This window comes from Eschrichtius robustus, chromosome 6 (genome assembly GCF_028021215.1).
Source record: "Eschrichtius robustus isolate mEscRob2 chromosome 6, mEscRob2.pri, whole genome shotgun sequence".
Taxonomy (NCBI): Eukaryota; Metazoa; Chordata; class Mammalia; order Artiodactyla; family Eschrichtiidae; genus Eschrichtius; species Eschrichtius robustus.
The window spans coordinates 50,263,445-50,281,909 of record NC_090829.1 but is presented as its reverse complement, the minus strand read 5'-3'; the positions used below and the strand labels follow the sequence as shown (position 1 = coordinate 50,281,909).

At 39.5% G+C, this 18,465-nt stretch overlaps 1 protein-coding gene across 1 annotated transcript in view; it reads right to left on the bottom strand.

Annotated features, from left to right (window-relative positions):
* The window catches only part of PRKCI (protein kinase C iota), an 80,769-nt gene extending 65,367 nt beyond the window's left edge, over positions 1-15,402 (bottom strand). The window contains exons 1-2 of the mRNA XM_068546236.1: positions 15,053-15,402; positions 548-669 (exon numbers count right to left, since the gene is read on the bottom strand). Of these exons, the coding sequence (XP_068402337.1) occupies positions 548-669; positions 15,053-15,156 (226 nt within the window). The 5' untranslated portion in view covers positions 15,157-15,402. The remainder of the gene's footprint in view (positions 1-547; positions 670-15,052) is intronic.
* Positions 15,403-18,465: the final 3,063 nt, after the last annotated feature.

The following is an 18,465-nucleotide window of genomic DNA, read 5'->3' as shown; positions in this document are numbered from 1 at the left end:
ATACAATGGAATATTACTCAGCCATAAAAAGGAATGAAATTGGGTCATTTGTAGAGTCGTGGATGGACCTAGAGACTATCATACAGAGTGAAGTAAGTCAGAAAGAGAAAAACAAATATCATATATTAACGCATATATGTGGAATCTAGAAAAATGGTACAGATGAACTGGTTTGCAGGGCAGAAATAGAGACACAGATGTAGAGAACAAACGTATGGACACCAAGGGGGGAAAGCGGGTGGGGGGGGGGGATGAAATGGGAGACTGGGATTGACATATATACACTAATATGTATAAAATAGATAACTAATAAAAAAATATCAAATAGAAGGAGAGCAAAAAAAAAAAAGTACACAGTCTGCTTCCCTTAAGCGCTACCAATATAATTTGCATTTAAGTTGCTTACGTGCAGTCTTGAGCAATAGATTCTAAAAGCTACAACATTTTGATTGATTGAAATTAAATATAGCTTTTTTGTTAAAAAAAATTACAAAATGGTATCTTAAATCAAATGCTCACACAGGCAGCCATCTCTTTATTCACTCACCTTCTTCATCTATCCATTTCATGGTGAAAAGCTGTTCGGTGTCGAAAGAACACATGTCTCGAACCTCATTACAAAGGCCCTCAAAGGAGATTGAAGGTTCAAAATGTGTTATCATGATATCCCTGAAAAAGAAAAGGAGTTTTAAGTTAGACAATGACTAAGACTAATAATGCTCTACATTTTACTGAATGCCTGACAATTTGATGGACTTCAGTTATTTTGTGTGTGCACCACCCTGTGTCGCTTCCAGTAAACTATCTCTGTAAAAAACAAAATACCAATATTGAATAATGCTTAAAGGTAAAAATAGTGATTTTGTGAGAAACCTTAATTCAATCTCCCCTCCTCATTCAGGAAGCCCACCCTAACTGCTCTAACAGATAGTAGTTCCACTTTTGCTTTAATGTTAGTTATCAGAAGCTCACTCTTTTGTGAGGCATTCCACTCCATAGACAAACAGCTCTATTACTGACAAACTCTGCATTATACTTAACTGAAATCTCTTTCAATCTCTAGACCCAGATCTCTCCTCCCCCAAAAGTCTACCTTCATCCAAGAGATGGCCCTTCAAAAATTTGACAGAGGTCTGTCATGTCCTCTTTCTCAGCCCTGACTTCCACGGATTAATCACCCAGATTAACAACTCATTTGCCAAAATTGGTTTTAAAATAGGATTCATATTTTAAGGTAGACACCAAAAAAAATGAAGGAATTGACATAAATGTGTGTTTATTTTTATATTACTGTTGGATAAGTCATAGTACTTAAATAAATCCACCTAGCAGCTACTCACAACGAGACTTAAAAACATAACAAAATGTTTTAGAACAGAAGCCTGGGTTTTGCTCCAGGGAGCCATAAGAAGGCTACCTGTGATCTAATCTCCATGTTGTAGCCAGCCAGTCATCCTTTCAAAGGTAAGTCAAACAGACTGAATGACTCTTAATTTAACACACGTATAGTGACCTCTGCCATAAGGGTTTTACAAAATTAATGTAGTTCATGTCTTTCCTTTGTTTTAAACTCTCCAAATGCCTTTCCCCAAAGTAAAGGGAAATCCAAAGTCTCTAGCAGGGTCTACAAGGCCCTGTGTGAATGGCCCTAGCTGCCCCTCTGACCTACCTCTTCTATCACTGGACAGATAAACCAATGTTTATAGTCTAGCACCTACCCCACCTAGAATGTAAGCTTGATTAAAGTAGGAATTTTGTTCATTACATTCCTAGTGGCCAACGCGGTGTCTAGCACAGAATGGGTATTTGATAAATATTTGTTGAAGAAAGGAAGGAAATGACACTGTGTTAGGGACTGTGCAAGCACACAATGTGTAGTTGGAATGTAGAACACAGAGTAAGAAATAAGGCATTAAAACTTTTAGACATCTGCAAAAAAGTTAAAACTGCAGTCTTTAGGGGCTTTATAGAAGGTAAGCAGAGAGCCACACATAGAAACTGAATGGCGTTTTCTTGATAATCATTCTCTTTCTAAGCATCGCATGGTTTTCTGCCCCTGCCTCTTGGAACCCTCTTGCCTTAGCTTTCATAACAGTCTGCTTCCCTGGCTCCCTTTCTACTATTCTGAACACTTATTAAGTCTCCTCTGTCTCCAATCACAAGACGTTCTTCACAACCTCTCTCATATTCATTGTCTCTCTCTTTCTGAAACCTAATTCACATTCAATGTTTTAACTATTATCTCTACGTAAGGGTCTCCTAAATCTGTAATTCCAACTCTCTCTGTGGTATTTAAGACTCTTGATAAGCTTGTTCCAATTTCTATTCTCAATGTGATCACACCATTCCTGACACAAACTCTCTATTACGGACATCTGTTTACTCAAACCACCACACATAAGACCTTGATGATCCAAGTATTAATCCTGACCTGTCCTCAGTTTAAGGAGGGAGGTGGGGATCTTTCTTTAACATCAACCTTCTTTCTTCAACATCAACTTTTTTCTTCAATATCAACTTCCATTAAAACTTTTTCAACCACATAAGCCTGATGGTCTATACTTCTAAACCTGTCCAACATGTATCTTATGTTCCAATTTTTGTTATTCAACTAGTTATATACACACATCCTTAGCTAGATTATAAACAGCTGGAAGATAAAAATTCTTGACTTTTTAATATAGTCACATAACTATTTACATAATAGGGACTCAAATATTTAACTGAATGTAGAAGTAGTATTTTCCAGGAGAAACCCAACTTCTAAAAAGTGCACTCTTGACAAAGAAGTATCACTGTTTATGTTTCCTTAGCCTATAAACATGTATAGAATATTTAGCATGTTTCAGGTGTTTGAACAAACATCTTATATGATTTTCATAATAACTGTCAAACTAGACCTACTAATCCTGTTTTACAGATTTAAAAAGCATAGCACAGGGGAATATTTGCCAGAGTCTCACAGTTAGAAAACAGAATGCGAATTCAAATCCACATCTCCTAATGACACTCATGGTGGATGCTGTGATCTGACCTTCCCGCTCTCCACCCCACCTCCAGAATCCCCCATTAGCAATGGAGCATTTGTCATCCCAGCTACCGGGAGTGCTACCAGTAGACATCACCAGTCTTCAGCCTCCTTCAGAGGTGTGACTGCTCGCCTATAGTCAAATCCCCTTCCTGGTCAGCCCACAACCAACAGCCAATTCAATATGGGGGTATAAAGGTCCCAGACGTGACTCAGGAAAGCTCTGAAGTGTCAACTCATCTTCAGAACCCCCTGGAGGGTCAACTAAGATTTCTGTAGAGACTTCAGGGCATCTTGATTTTTTCCTACCTAAGCTTGCTTCTCCCCTTCTCTTCCATAGCTGTCAACCCCAAAAGCACTCCTGAAAAACCACCTGCATGCTAATCTGCAACACCACCTCCCACAGCAGCATCCACCCAACGCACAGCTATCATTAGATGTTATTTTGTGACAAAAGCACAATGGATACAGTCAGTCAATTTCACTTTTTAAGAGTTTGGCTAGGGATTTTCCTGGTGGTGCAGTGGATAAGAATCCACCTACCAATGCAGAGGACACGGGTTCGATTCTTGGTCCGGGAAGATCCTACGTGCCACGGAGCAACTGAGCCCGTGCACCACAACTACTGAGCCCGTGAGCCACAACTACTGAAACCCATGTGCCTAGAATGCAGGCTCCGCAACAAGAGAAGCCACCACAACAAAGGGTAGCCCCTGCTCGCCACAACTACAGAAAGCCCGTGTGCAGCAATGAAGGCTCAACGCAGCCAAAAAATAATAATAAATTAATTAATTAAAAACAAAAAAGAGTTTGGCTAATAAAAACTGTAACCCTTGTTTCCGAGATTAAATGAGTCTACTTTAGTGTATGAAGCTAGTTAATTTTTTTTATTCTTCAGAGAAAATACGTTGCCAGCATATATAAATTATACATATTTTACAGTCTGTCTCCCCCAGCTAAACATAAAATCCATGAGAGCAGGCATTTTGTTTTGCTCATTGCTGTATCACCAATATCTGAAGAAGCGTCTGGCTCAGAGTGGATGTTCAATTAATATATGTTGAGTGAATGGAGGTGTCATATGTTGGTCTCCAAAAAAAGCATGAGGAAATGTAAAATAAAAAGCATTCCACAATGGAGGAATGACATATACGAGGCAGCCATAGTATAATGGTTAAGACCATGAGAGCTAAAGCCAGTATGCTTGGGTTTGAATCCAGGTTCTATCACTTACCAGCTGTATAACCTTAGGTGAGTTATTTAACTTCTCTGTTAGTTCAATTTCCTCATCTATAAAATGAGAATAATATTATCTCCTATGATATTATAAGGATTTAATGGATTAAGTGAATTCATGTTTATAATACTTATAATAGTACCTAGCATATAGCATACTCTAAATGTGTTCAATAAATTTTAAAACATTATGTATTCATATAATACTTTAAATAGAAGTGGACCCTTATTAGATAAAAATAATCCAACCTTCTAAAAACAACACACAGAAAAACAAAACAAAACAAAACAAAACAAAAGCAGATGCTTCTGGTCTAATATGGTGGAGGGAACAAACATCTATAACCTTTCATCCTAAGGGCCCAATGAAATGACAGAAAACTGAAATGACAAGTTTATCAAAGTCTTAGAACACGAAAAAGGCACCAGCAGCAGACCAAAAAGTATGAGAAAATCCTAGATGATTGAAAACAGATGGGATAAAATTTATGGAGAAAACATACCAGCCCCCAAAATTAAAGTTAACAGGAACCCTTAAAAGAAGTTTTATTGACACAAGATTACTTTTCCTTCTCTAAGCATCTAAGCACACTTCTTAGCTTTTCAAGTGCATCACACTTACATAAGAATTCATTATAAATGCTTTTTAAAATTACTCTAAAAAATATGAGTTAAAGAACAGAATAATGTTATAAACCTTTACAATATAAAAATTACCAAGAAAAATCAAGATGTAGAGAAAGCAAAAGGAAGTGTAAATTCAAAAATGTCTCTTTCTTAGTGGAGAGTCAATATATCTCAAACTAATAATTAAATGTAAAAGCAGGGAACAAGAAAAAAACAAATAACCTGAACTTAAAAATAGTCAAAGGACTTGAACAGACACTTCTCCAAAGAGGATATACAAATGGCCAACAAGCTTAGGAAAAAGATGTTCAGGGAGACGCAAGAGGGAAGAGATATGGGGATATATGTATATGTATAACAGATTCACTTTGTTATAAAGCAGAAACTAACACACCATTGTAAAGCAATTAAACTCCAATGAAGATGTTAAAAAAAAAAAGATGTTCATTATCACTAATTATTAGAGAAATGTAAATCAAAACTATAATGATACAGCAGAAATTAACACAACATTGTAAATCAACTATACGCCAATAAAAAAAAACATAATAAAATGTCACCTTACATCCATTAGGATGGCTACTATGAAAAAAAACAGAACAAGTATAATCAAAGATGTGGAGAAATTAGCACCTTGTGCTCTGTTGGTGGGAATGTAAAATGGTGCAGCAGCTATAGAAAACAGTATGGATGCTCCTCAAAAAATTAAAAATAGAATTTCCATATGATCCAGCAATTCCACTTCTGGGTACATATATCCAAAAGAACTGAAAGCAGGGAATCCAAAAGATATTGGTACACCCACATTCATAGCAGCATTATTCACAATAGCCAAAAGGTGGAGGCAACCCAAGGGTCCACTGACAGATGAATACATAAACTAAATGTGATATAAATGCAAAGAAATATTACTCAGCATTAAAAAGAAAGGAAATTCTGACACATGCTACAATATGAATGAAGCTTGAAGACATTATGTTAAATGAAATAAGCCAGCCACAAAAACACAAACACTGTATGACTCCATTTATATGAAGTATCTAGAGTAGTCAAATTCATAGAAACAGAAAATAGAATAGTAGTTGCCAGGGGTTGGGGTTTGGAGGAGAATGGGAGAGTTGTTAGTATGTAGTTTCAGTTTTGCAAAATGAAAAAGTTCTGGAGATTGGTCACATAACAATGTGAATATAGTTAACACTGCTTAACTGTACACTTAAAAATGGTTAAGATGGTCAATTAATTTTTTTTTACCACAATTATAAATAAAAAAGAAAAGAGGGAGGGGGTATATTATTTAAGTTATAAATGTAACCACAAGAAAAACTAAAAATAGTGAGGAGAGGAGGCAATGAAGAAGTGCTAAATTCCTCATCTTCCATACTGATCAACAGATATAATAAAAGAAAGCAAAATTTTAATAGTAGTTAACTCTGGGTGGTGGAACAGGGCATTAAGGAGAGACTAGAGATGGAAAGAAGATGTACTTTGTATTGGGTTGGCCAAAAAGTTCGTTTGGGTTTTTAAGATGTTACGGAAAAACCTGAACGAACTTTTTGGCCAAACCAAGACTTAGACCTTTCTGAATGGCATAGAATATTATTAATTTTTCTACCATGTAAAGGTATGATTTTATGATAATTATAAATAAGATATAAAACAAATTTTAAATGACTGTTATAAATAAATAAAATTGTTTTAATTTTTTTTTTAAGGTTTTTTTTGATGTGGATCATTTTTTTTTTTTAATTTTTTTACAGAATTATTTCACACTACCGGGCAGTTTTTTGTTTTTTGTTTTTTTTTATTTTATTTTTGGCTGTGTTGGGTCTTCGCTTCTGTGCGAGGGCTTTCCCCAGTTGCGGCAAGCGGGGGCCACTCTTCATCGCCGTGCACGGGCCTCTCACTGTCGTGGCCTCTCCCGTTGCGGAGCACGGGCTCCAGACGCGCAGGCTCAGTAGTTGTGGCTCACGGGCCCAGCTGCTGCGCGGCATGTGGGATCTTCCCGGACCAGAGCGCAAACCCGTGTCCCCTGCATTGGCAGGCGGACTCCCAACCACTGCGCCACCAGGGAAGCCCCAATGTGGATCATTTTTAAAGTCTATTGAATTTGTTACAATATTGCTTCTGGTTTCTTTTTTTTCTTTTTGTCTGTGTTGGGTCTTCAATGCTGGGGGCAGGCTATCTCTAGTTGCAGCAAGCGGGGGCTACTCTTCGTTGCGGTGTGTGGGCTTCTCATTGAGGTGGCTTCTCTTGTTGCAGAGCACGGGCTCTAGGCGCGCGGGCTTCAGTAGTTGTGGTGCATGGACTCAGTAGTTGTGGCTTGCGGGCTCTAGAGCGCAGGCTCAGTAGTTGTGGCACACAGGCTTAGTTGCTCCGCGACATGTGGGATCTTTCTGGACCAGGGCTCGAACCCGTGTCCCCTGCATTGGCAGGCGGATTCTTAACCACTGCGCCACCAGGGAAGTCCTTGCTTCTGTTTTGTGTTTTAGTTTTTTGGCCGCGAGGCACGTGGGATCTTAGCTCCCTGACCAGGGATCGAACCCACACCCCCTGCAATGGAAGGCAAAGTCTTAACCACTGGACCACCAGGGAAGTCCCTGTTTTAATTATTTTTAAAATTTATATTTTAAAATAATAAGAAAATAGTTCCTTCTTCTAGTGACATTAAAAGGGAACCTGCTTACCTTAAAGCAATTTTTCTTTCAAAATATCCTCAAGGTTACTAGTATGAGGGGGTGAGGATTGGGAGAGTATATTTTAGAATTAAATCAGAAGAGAAGAAAAGGCTCCCACTGAATTTCCCTGGCAAAGAACAAGCGTGACATTATCTTTTTTGAATGCAAGGAGAAAAAATTAGTATGATCAGATGTCATCAAAATATGACTTCCTTATTAAGGTCCACACGTAGTTAAAATTAACACATACCTAAGCATATCTGCAAACAATAGGGAATCTTCAGAAACCTTATTTTTCAAGAGCTGTAAAATATTTATCAGAAAATACAAATATTTTTAAAACATCTGTGTAATCCTTTAAAAATCGTAAGTACATACATCCTAAAGAGACTCAATGAAGGAGTCATGATTTATCAACTGCCACTCCTTAAGTTCCAGGAACTAAAACATTTAAGGGAGTATTTTATAAATAACTCTCCAAGTAATTGGAAAGCACCATGTTCATATACCCCACAATCACCAAATCCTTATTATAGTACCAAAGCTAAAAATAAGCTGCAAAATAAAAATATTACTTCTAAAGGTATAAAACAAATCATGCATGGAAGATTCTTTTTTTTCCTGGTTTTAACTTCAGTGTTGGCATAAATTAGCTTACCACTGGTCTTCAACAGAATACAGTCTGCTTCACCACAAAGATGCCCAAAATGGCAAATTTAGATATAGTTTTAGCTGAATTTAAAAAAAAAAAGCATTCTTAACTTTGCTTCAGCAAACAGTTTTAAGCATTCATTATGTTCCTATGTTCTAAAATATAGAATCTAAAGTTTTTCCTTAGGACTAATTGCTTTTAAAAATAAACCTGAAAAAGAACCATATTCAGTCCTTCTGCTATCTCAACATAAGCTTCTCTCCTAAATTAAATATAGTACAATCAGAAAAAAAAAAAAGTTTTGTAGGCAGGATTATCCATGGATGGTAAAACCCACTGGGTCAAAGATTTTGAGGAAATATTCATACAATCTCAAAGTATCCCCCCTCAAATGAATTGTTAATTATAAGAAAACCATAATGAAACTTGCATTTTTTAAAAATCAAGGAGATAGAAAATTGACTTGAAAAGAATAACTGTGAAATATGAATTTGACAATAAAGAAAAAAAGTAATCTTAAAAAGCCCCATCAATACAGTAAAAGGGTAAAGGGAAATTTCTCTGAAGGGTAAGACTCAGCTTTGTATTATGCTTTACTAAGCCTCGAAGTTATCATCCGTAAAATGGAGATAATGATATCTACCTCTCAATATTGTTAAAAAAAAAAAAAAAGTTAGCATTTTTTGCCAATTGTATTTGCAAAAATTTAAAAGACCAATAACATGCAATGGGAACATAAGGAAAGTGCTTCATTTGTACACTGTTGCGGGGAATGTCAACTGACACATTTTTGGAGGATAATATCAAGTTTTAAAGCAGGCATATCTTTGACCATGTTTGCGAGAATACATATTAACTATAAGGATGCGCCTTCGACATGATTTGACAAAGCGATTTAATGAAAGTTCATCAATCAGAAAAAAAGGTTAAATGAATTATGGTATAACAATACTATGGAACACTATGTACCAATTATAAAGAAAGAGGTGGATTGCTCTATCTGTATTGTATCTACCTATTCATCTGTCTATCCTGACATGGAAAAATGACCATGAATGAAAAAACTCAAGTTAAAGAAAGATGTATAGAAATATGAACCCATTTATTGGAAAAATAAAAGGGTGTGTCTGTGTGTATACACACACCTACACTTACAGATATATTGATATGATGTAGAATAACCCCAACTGTTAACGATGGCTACCCCTATGAAGAGGGGGTGAGAGGCTACTTTATATATCTCTGTATTTTTAAAATTTAGCTTTAGTGCCTTGTCTTTGTGATCTGAATGTGGCGATTGGTGGCATTTTTGTCCCTGTCATCGTTCTCAGCCATGCTCCTACATAGGTTAGCTGTCACGCAGAGGGCTGGGTACACAGAGCAGGCACACAAAAAACAGTTGTTCAGTTAATTCTGGACATTTCCACCTGGATGCTCCCAAAGCACCCTGAGTTCAAAATTTGATTACTTGTTCCAGGTAATTAATTACCCTCTCTAATAAATCTCTTTCTTTTCTATTCCCTAGTCTCTCCAAATGAGAAATCCATGTCTGACTCAGACCCTCTCTCTTCTCCACAGGCAATCATTCTCTAATTCATATTGACTCTACCCCCTAAAATCGCCATTGAATCCATATCCTCTTTTCCAACTCCTCAGAATCTCTCACTTGGACTACTTCCAAAGCCTCCAGATTAGTCTCATCCATTGCTAATTCGTCTACTATACTGGTTCCAAGAATGATCTTTCTAAAATAAAAATCTAAATCGTGCATCCCTCTTACTTAAAACCTTCACCAACGAGAAAAAGTCTGAAGCCCAAAGTATGATATTCGAGAGTCTTCATGATCTAGTGCTTGTGAACCTTCTTATTAGCTCACTTCTCATCAGTGCCCACTTCACACTTTATGTCCTAATGAGGAATGACTATGGGACCAATGACTAAACTGATCTTAATTCTCCAAACATATCATGCAGCTGTGCAGTGCCTGGAATGACCTCCCACCCAACATCATAATCCACCAGGCAAACCTACTTATCCTTTAAAAGCATCAAACAACATTTCATCCTCTTGGAGGGCTTCCCTCACCCCAAACTTCTCCCCAATAGCCATCCTAGCACATACCTTACACACACACACACACACACACACACACACACAGACACACACACACACACATTCCTTTATTAACTTTTTAAAGTCTTTCCTCCCACAAGTCTCTTGGTTCCTCAAGGGCAAAGCCTTGTATTATCGACTCTACATCCTCTGTGCCCACCCCAGTACCATGTGCCTGGCTTATAGTAGTTGTTCAACAATATTTATTAAACTGAGTTTAAACACACTTCGGTAAAATGTGAAATCCTAAACAAGACTGGAACGTTTAAAATCGTGTTTTAATTAGGCTCATTTCAACCATAAAAAAAACAAACACTCAAGTTACTTTAATAAGAGGTTTGGGAGCTGTATTAGAAAGCTATCCAGGAAATTTTTTTCTGTAGAGAGCTGCTCTTTTCTCCTCTGTTTCCTCAGCCCTTCAGTTTGCACATGGGTGATCCTGGCCTCACCAGCCTCTCCCGAAACTCTTCAGCTTCAGTCCTCACTGCTAACAAGCAATTTATCTCCACATTATCTAATCCAAATTTCTGAGAGGGTTGTTTTGGTTTTGGCACCAGGCCACCATGTCCCTTCTTTCTCTCTGGTGAAGCTACGAATCTGCTGCCCTATGGTTAGGTGACATGCCAGAAGCTCCATGACCAATGACTCACATTCCCCCAACTTTCAACTTAATATATCGTTTTTATTTCCTTAGAACCATTGCTAAAGTATATCAGTAAAATTATTTTGCAATACTTTTAAACAAGTCTTGCCAAGACTTGTTCACAGTGAGAAAAATCCTGCATACTTCATCACTGAACCAGCTATACTTTCCAAATACGCAAGTTCATCCCTTTTTATTTGTAGATGTTCACAGAAAGAATCCTCTGGATTCATAACTGCTCAACAGCACTGGTTTAAAAAGCTTTTTTACAAGCTTTTTGCAAAATTTCTCTTACATTTATAACGTAAAGAAATGAGTAATCCAGACATTTCCTTGTTAAATTTTACCCTGTAATATCAAGTAACTTTATAGAACGATAGCACACACAATGGCAGTCTACCACTAACCCACAAAACCTGTTTCTCCTCCTCCAAACTAACACCACAAGGTAATGATTGAAGGAAGGCAGGCCACTCATTGACAAGCTCCTGTGGTGAGGAAAGAGGAGTACAGGCCAGGAGACAGGCACTCTTAGGTGGTCTCCAATAAAATCAGATTCTCAGTGCTATTAATCTCCTGAATAAAAATTAGAAAAAGGCTAATTAAATATCTGTTATATCTAGGGAGATATCACAGTTGCACTAAGAACAAATTTAACAGCATGAGAACACTAAACACATCATTGAAAGGAGACAGCAATTCATTCACTAAAATATTCTGGCTATTCTGAGATTTCAAGATTCACTGGAAAGAAATATTGTTAGAAGGAGACGGGGGAAAATTGATAACGGCCGTTCAGATGATCTGAAGGAAAAGAAACTTTTTCAAACGCAGATTGTCCTTACATTTCTTGATAGTAAGGGAAGAATTTTCTACTTTAAAATCAAGCAGGTGTTCTACTTAGCCAACCTGTTTATTAACTATCCTCATTGGTGACTCATTTTAGTTTCATTTGTAGTAATGAGCAGCTGACTATGTAATACCATAACCATCAGCTTAGACTATTGTTAATAAACATAAAATCTTAACAGATCTAATTTCAGAGGACAGAAATTGGTACAATTTAGAGTGCTGATGTTGTCTTTAAATGAGGCTTGGAATGAAGGCACTATTAGAAAGTTTTCATTGAATAAAAGCACTAAAGGGCAAGGGGTTGATTCATTACTTAGCAAAATTCATAGGTTTTTAAAAACAAGCAAAGAAAATGTTAACTTGAATGTCTTGGAGACGTTTTAGTCAAGCAGTAAAAAGGTTATAAGTCCTTATGCTCTTTTATTTATTTTTTTAAATGTATTTTTTTTTTAGTTAATTAATTAATTTATTTATTTATTTTTGGCTGTGTTGGGTCTTCGTTTCTGTGCGAGGGCTTTCTCTAGTTTCAGCGAGCGGGGGCCACTCTTCATCGCGGTGCGCAGGCCTCTCACCGTCGCGGCCTCTCTCGTTGCAGAGCACAGGCTCCAGACGCGCAGGCTCAGTAGTTGTGGCTCACGGGCATAGTTACTCCACGGCATGTGGGATCTTCCCAGACCAGGGCTCGAACCCGTGTCCCCTGCATTGGCAGGCAGATTCTCAACCACTGCGCTACCAGGGAAGCCCAAAATGTATTTATTTTTTAAAGGGAACTTTTTATTTTATTTATTTATGTTTGGCTGCATTGGGTCTTCGTTGCTGCGTGCGGGCTTTCTCTAGTTGTCGCGAGTGGGGGCTACTCGTCATTGCGGTGCGCGGGCTTCTCATTGCAGTGGTTTCTCTTGCTGCGGAGCACAGGCTCTAGGCGTGCGGGCTTCAGTAGTTGTGGCATGCGGGCTCAGTAGTTGTGGCACGCACGCTCAGTAGTTGTGGCTCGCAGGCTCTAGAGCGCAGACTCAGTAGTTGTGGCACACGGGCTTAGTTGCTCCGTGGCATGTGGGATCTTCCCGGACCAGGGCTGGAACCCGTGTCCCCTGCATTGGCAGGCAGATTCTTAACCACTGCGCCACCAGGGAAGCTGTCCTTATCCTCTTTTAAAAAAAAAAATAAATAATTGGAGCAATAAACCCAGAAAATATTATATGATACCTACATTCTAAAGACTTTGATTTCTTTCCAAAGGAGAAGCTTACAATGACCTTTAATTTACTAACTAGGCCTATTTACAGTTGTCAAACTAATAAAAATAGGAAAAAAGGAAGAAGCACTAGTTTCTTCGTGTTTCATAGTTGGAATCATTGGAAACTACCTAAATTTAATAAGTCAAAAATTTATATTATTTACAGTCAGAAAGGTAAACCAGAGAACTAAAAATTATACTGTAACAATCAAAACTTGGCAGGCATCAAGGAACGAGGAAGCAAAATGTAGTGTGCATCCAATTTCGCATCTTTCAGAGGAAAGAATCAATAGATACCATGTAAAGTTGCTAAATCACGAAACGGAAGAATAACTTTTAAAGTAATAAAGGCAACCTCCAGAAGAACAAGAAATAAACTATCAATAGTAATTGCCTCTGAAGGTTGGGAGGACTGAATGGAGAACACGTTTTATTTTATACTTCTGAACAACTGTACTTTCCTACCATGTGCATATATTTACTTTTTAATCTAGTTTTTTAAACTGTCAATAATCAGACACTATTAAAAAAAAAGAAAATGTACTATATTTCATTCTCTGTACCTAACAACTCACAGACCATCAACTATAAAATGGAACACATTCTAAAGTGAAATATCTCATCTGTCAAATTAAAGGTAAGGTAAAGGAAGCAAAGTTTTTTTTTCCCACAGTGCAAAGTGTGTAGCTATTGTTTGAAAATCAAGACTTCCCTGATCAATTTAAGCAAAAACACTGTTACTGTCCAAAATAACTCCTCTAAACTACTCCTGAATACAGTCAAGCTAATGAAAAGAGAGAGGTCAGAGGCTTCACGGCAGCAAACAAACTAGGAAGTCCTTACATCAAATCAGTAAGACATTTAGGGGCTTATATTTTCTTTGAAATCAAAACAAGAGAGGCATTTTGAAAGTTTGCTATCTTCACTGATCCTCTAAGGAATGTAAAAGTATGTACTGCAGTTTCAAACCTCCTAGTGCTTGAGTTTTTTAAAGCAATTTACTTCTGCTTGAACAAGCAGTAAGACAGGCCACAGCGGTTGGGTGTTCTGTTAACCCTTAGTTTCAAACCTTTATGCTCACACTAACAGTTCAACTTTCTAATGCTCCCAAATATAGTTACCTCAAAGAAATTTCAATCCACAGTCATACTACGGAATATGATTTAATACACTGATTTTAGGGCTGGATTATTTCTGGTAACCACAATAGTTACAACTTAGGTAATAATATGAGTAAAGATCACAGATTTTAAAACTGTGCCTATGCTCATCCTCTTCTCTTCTTGCAATATCTCACCCTATCGGACAGTCCTTGAAGCAACACTGACAAAGAAGCGTTCACAAATTTTAATTTACACATATACAACCTAACCTTGGCGAGACATAAGTACCTAATGCATATCCCTGAAAACGCATCAACTTAACTCAAATAATAACCCTATGTCTAATATACTGGCAGCCTGAGCACAGTCCAGATACACGTCGCGAACTCTTCTATGTGATAAAGACAAAACTGACTTAGAGAACCAGAGGCTTTAGGCCTGCCGGTAATCAAAAGGGTCAACAAACTGAAGCAAGCCTGTCTTTTAAACCCATGGTAAACTTAGTTAACTAAGGCATCACTCAGAATCAACTCTCAACCCCCAATACATCCAGACTTAAAGACGTAAAGCTCTTGTAAATCTCTTGGTAGGCGAGTCTCTCTGACCCACCAGGTGGACCTACTTACTCCAAGGATCCTCCCTCGGACCCTGCTCAGGACCCTCAGCCGCGCGATTCCAGGGCGCCCTGCGCCACACCTTGGGGGTGCCGCAATCCAGTGCCCCGTGCTCCTCCCCCGACCACTCGGTCACCCATCCCGAGTCCCCCGACTTTGCCCGCCCAGCCCATCCCTTCCACATCTCCAGCCCCACACCCGCCCCCGCTCCAGGCCAAGTCCAGCTGGCCTCTCCCCTTCCCTCTCACCACCACCCCCACCCCACACACTCACCCGCGGTAGTAGGCTTTCACCCGGACCTGGTGAGAATGGTCCCCGCTGCCGCCGCCGCCTGCGATCGGGTGAGACATGGTACTGCTGTCTCTCTGGGTCGGCATCTCCTTCCTCCCCCGCCTCAACGCTGGAGGCCGAGGGTGCGAGCGGCGCACCGGGCGCCGTAGGGGACTCCGCAGCCCGAGTTTCTCCCGGAGCCGCGGCTGCCCACTCGCCTACCTGTCCTCCACGCCCGCGGCGCGGGCCCAGAGGTCGCCTCGCCGGGGCAGCCGGAACCGCACGGCTCCCTCCACCGCCAGCGGCCGACACTGCCTCTGCTGCCCCCGGGGCCCAGCACGCCTCCCGCCTCCGCCCCTCCCACCTCACTCGCTCCAAAGGCCCACATTCCGGGGGAGGGCGGGTGCAACCATCGATCCAACTCAAGATGCCCGGCTGAACCATTCTTACGGGGGCAAGGAAAAGGGGAGAGAGGAGAGGGGATGTTGAACATCACAACAAACTTGCCGGCACGGGGCCTTTTGTGGGCTGTAACTGAGAGAATGTGAAGACTGAGATAACTACAGTTCTGTAAAAAGCCCCTCCCTACAAAGAAAATGGTGGGGGACAAATTCTGCGGCATCTCACCCCAGTTTCCTATCTTGGTCGCGTCCGCGGTCAGACGGCTAGGGACTCGGAGTAGATTTGCCGGGCGGGTTTCTGGGACTTGGAGTCCCCATGGGATTCTGGGACTTGAGGTTCTTTACGTGTAGAGCGTCCCGCCTTCTCGCTGACCGTCTGTCTCCAGCTTGTGCCCCGGGAGCCGTCGGCGTGGAAGTCCTGAATCCACCGTGGGCACCTGAGGACACTGGAAATGATTGGGGTTCGTCACAATCTAGACTTTGTTCTCTGGTGAATTCTTCCAATTGCATAAATCATCTCAATCATACAGTACCTTTTCTGGAAAGAAGAATTTGGTTACCTGCCCAGAATGTAGTATAATACATGTAACAATGTAATAATGAATGTAATAAACGAAGAAACTCAACTAGAAGGTATGACGGAAGATTGACGTTTCTTCCTTCGCCGCCCCCCATATCTTGGCCCTTGTATATTGCCATTGCATGGAACAGGTGCACAATGAATATTTAGCCAGTCAGTCAACCCATCCAACTATCCATGCATCGGCATTTTTTAACATCGTTAAAACATTGTTAACATCGACTGTTTTCCATAGTGGCTGTGCCGATTTACATTCCCATCCTAATTTCATTTTTTATTACTCATTGCTAGTGTATAGAAATACAACTGATTTTGTATATATCTTGAATCCTACAAGCTTGCTGAACTCATTAGTTCTAATAGTGCCTCGGTGGATTCCTTAGACTTTCCTATGTGCAAGATGATGCCATTTTAGGATACAGATCGATTTACATCTTCCTTTCCAATTTGGATGTCTTTTATTTTTCTTGCCTGATTGCATTAGATAGAACTTCTAGTATTATGTTGAATAAAGAGGACTATGTTAACATTCTTGTATTGTTCTCAGTCTTATGTGGATAGTTTTCAGTCTTTCACCATTAAATGTGATTATTGCTTTAGTTTTTTTGTAGATGCCCTTTATCAGGTTGAGGAAGTTCCATTCTATTCCTAGTTTGTTGCCTATTTTTATTATGAAGGGTGTTGGGTTTTGTTTAGTGCCTTTTCTGTGTCTATCGAGATTATCATGTGGTTTTGTGCTTTATTCTATTGGTGTGATATGTTACATTAACTTTTAGATGTAAGCCAGTCTTACATTCCTGGGAAAAATCCCTCTTGGCTATGACATATAATCCTTTTTATACGTTGCTAGATTTGGTTTGTTAATATTTTGTTGAGGAATTTTGAATCTACACTCACAAGCATGGTTTCCTTTAGTTCTTTAGACATGTTTATAACAGCTGCTTTGAAGTCTTTGTGTGCTAAGTCCAACATATGGGTCCTCTCAAAGACAGTTTCTGTGTGTATGGGTCCCATTACCTGTTTCTTTGTATGTCTCGTAAGTTTTTTTGTTGCAAACTGTACATTTCCATGGTAGCAACTCTGAAGACCTATCCAAACTGGCTCTAGGTCTGGTTGTCGTTGTTGTTGTTTGCTTGTTTATTTGTGAGTTGGCCAGACTTGGTCAATAGGCTCTTGTTTCCTCCACAGTGTGCAGCCTCTAATGTCTCTCCTCAGAAGGTGCAGCTTTGGCATGCACACCGTCACCCTGACTCCTTGTCCCTCCCCTGGGGGATGACAGTGGTTTTAGTCAGGTTCTCTTTGACTGTCTCTTTTCCTCATCTCCTTATCAAGCTTTTGGCTGGTTTGCCTTTATGGATATAGCTCCCCACTGTTAGCCTCCACTAATTGGCAACTGATTGCTCCAGTGTTTCTGACAGTGCCCTGGGGCATAAAATTGTTCCACAGTCTGATCCAATGGTCGTTTTTTATTTATAATTTTCACCAGTTATGGTGGTTTCATTGGGGAGAGTATACAGGGAGCTGCTCATGTTTCCATTCTGGAAGTGCTCTGACATGAATTTTTAAAGTCAGTGTGATGCAATTAAAATAGATACAGGGGCTTCCCTGGTGGTGCAGTGGTTAAGAATCCGCCTGCCAATGCAGGGGACACGGGTTCGAGCCCTGGTCAGGGAAGATCCCACATGCTGCAGAGCAAATAAGCCCGTGCGCCACAACTACTGAGCGTGCACTCTAGAGCCCACGAGCCACAACTACTGAGCCCACGTGCCACAACTACTGAAGCCCACGTGCCTAGAGCCCGTGCTCTGCAACAAGAGAAACCACTGCAATGAGAAGCCTGCACACCGCAATGAAGAGTAGTCCCCACTCGCCGCAACTAGAGAAAAGCGTGCGTGCAGCAACAAAGACCCAACACAGCAAAAAATAAAATAAATAAAATTAAAAAACAAAAAATATAAATAAATAAAATAGATACAAGGCACAGACAGTTAAGCATATAGGATAATCAGGGCACAGAAATTATGTCATTTTTAGTAACAAAATATGAGAAACTATTGAGCCATCTCTTTAAAGAAAACAGGACTCTGTAAAAGGGTTTAAAAGGAACCTGGCATCGCATTAATCATATCTTTAGGAAAATCTGGCTTCCTTTCTACAGATTGAGCTGCTCTAACAAGAAAATGTCTACTCAGAATAGGTAGGCCTTTATATTCAATCTTAACTAGCCTCACCAATGTGTCCTGCAGCCAAGATCAAATATGAAAATTTGTTTTTCATGTTCTTTATGCCATCTAATAAATCCTGCTGCTGGATCTTTGATGCCTGTTTCTCAACTGAGAATCACATGATACAAAATGGGAAGTCAATGGTAAACACTGTGAAAAAGCCTCCCACAGCCCATTTTCTTTGTGTTGTACTTAAAATGGTGCTTACTA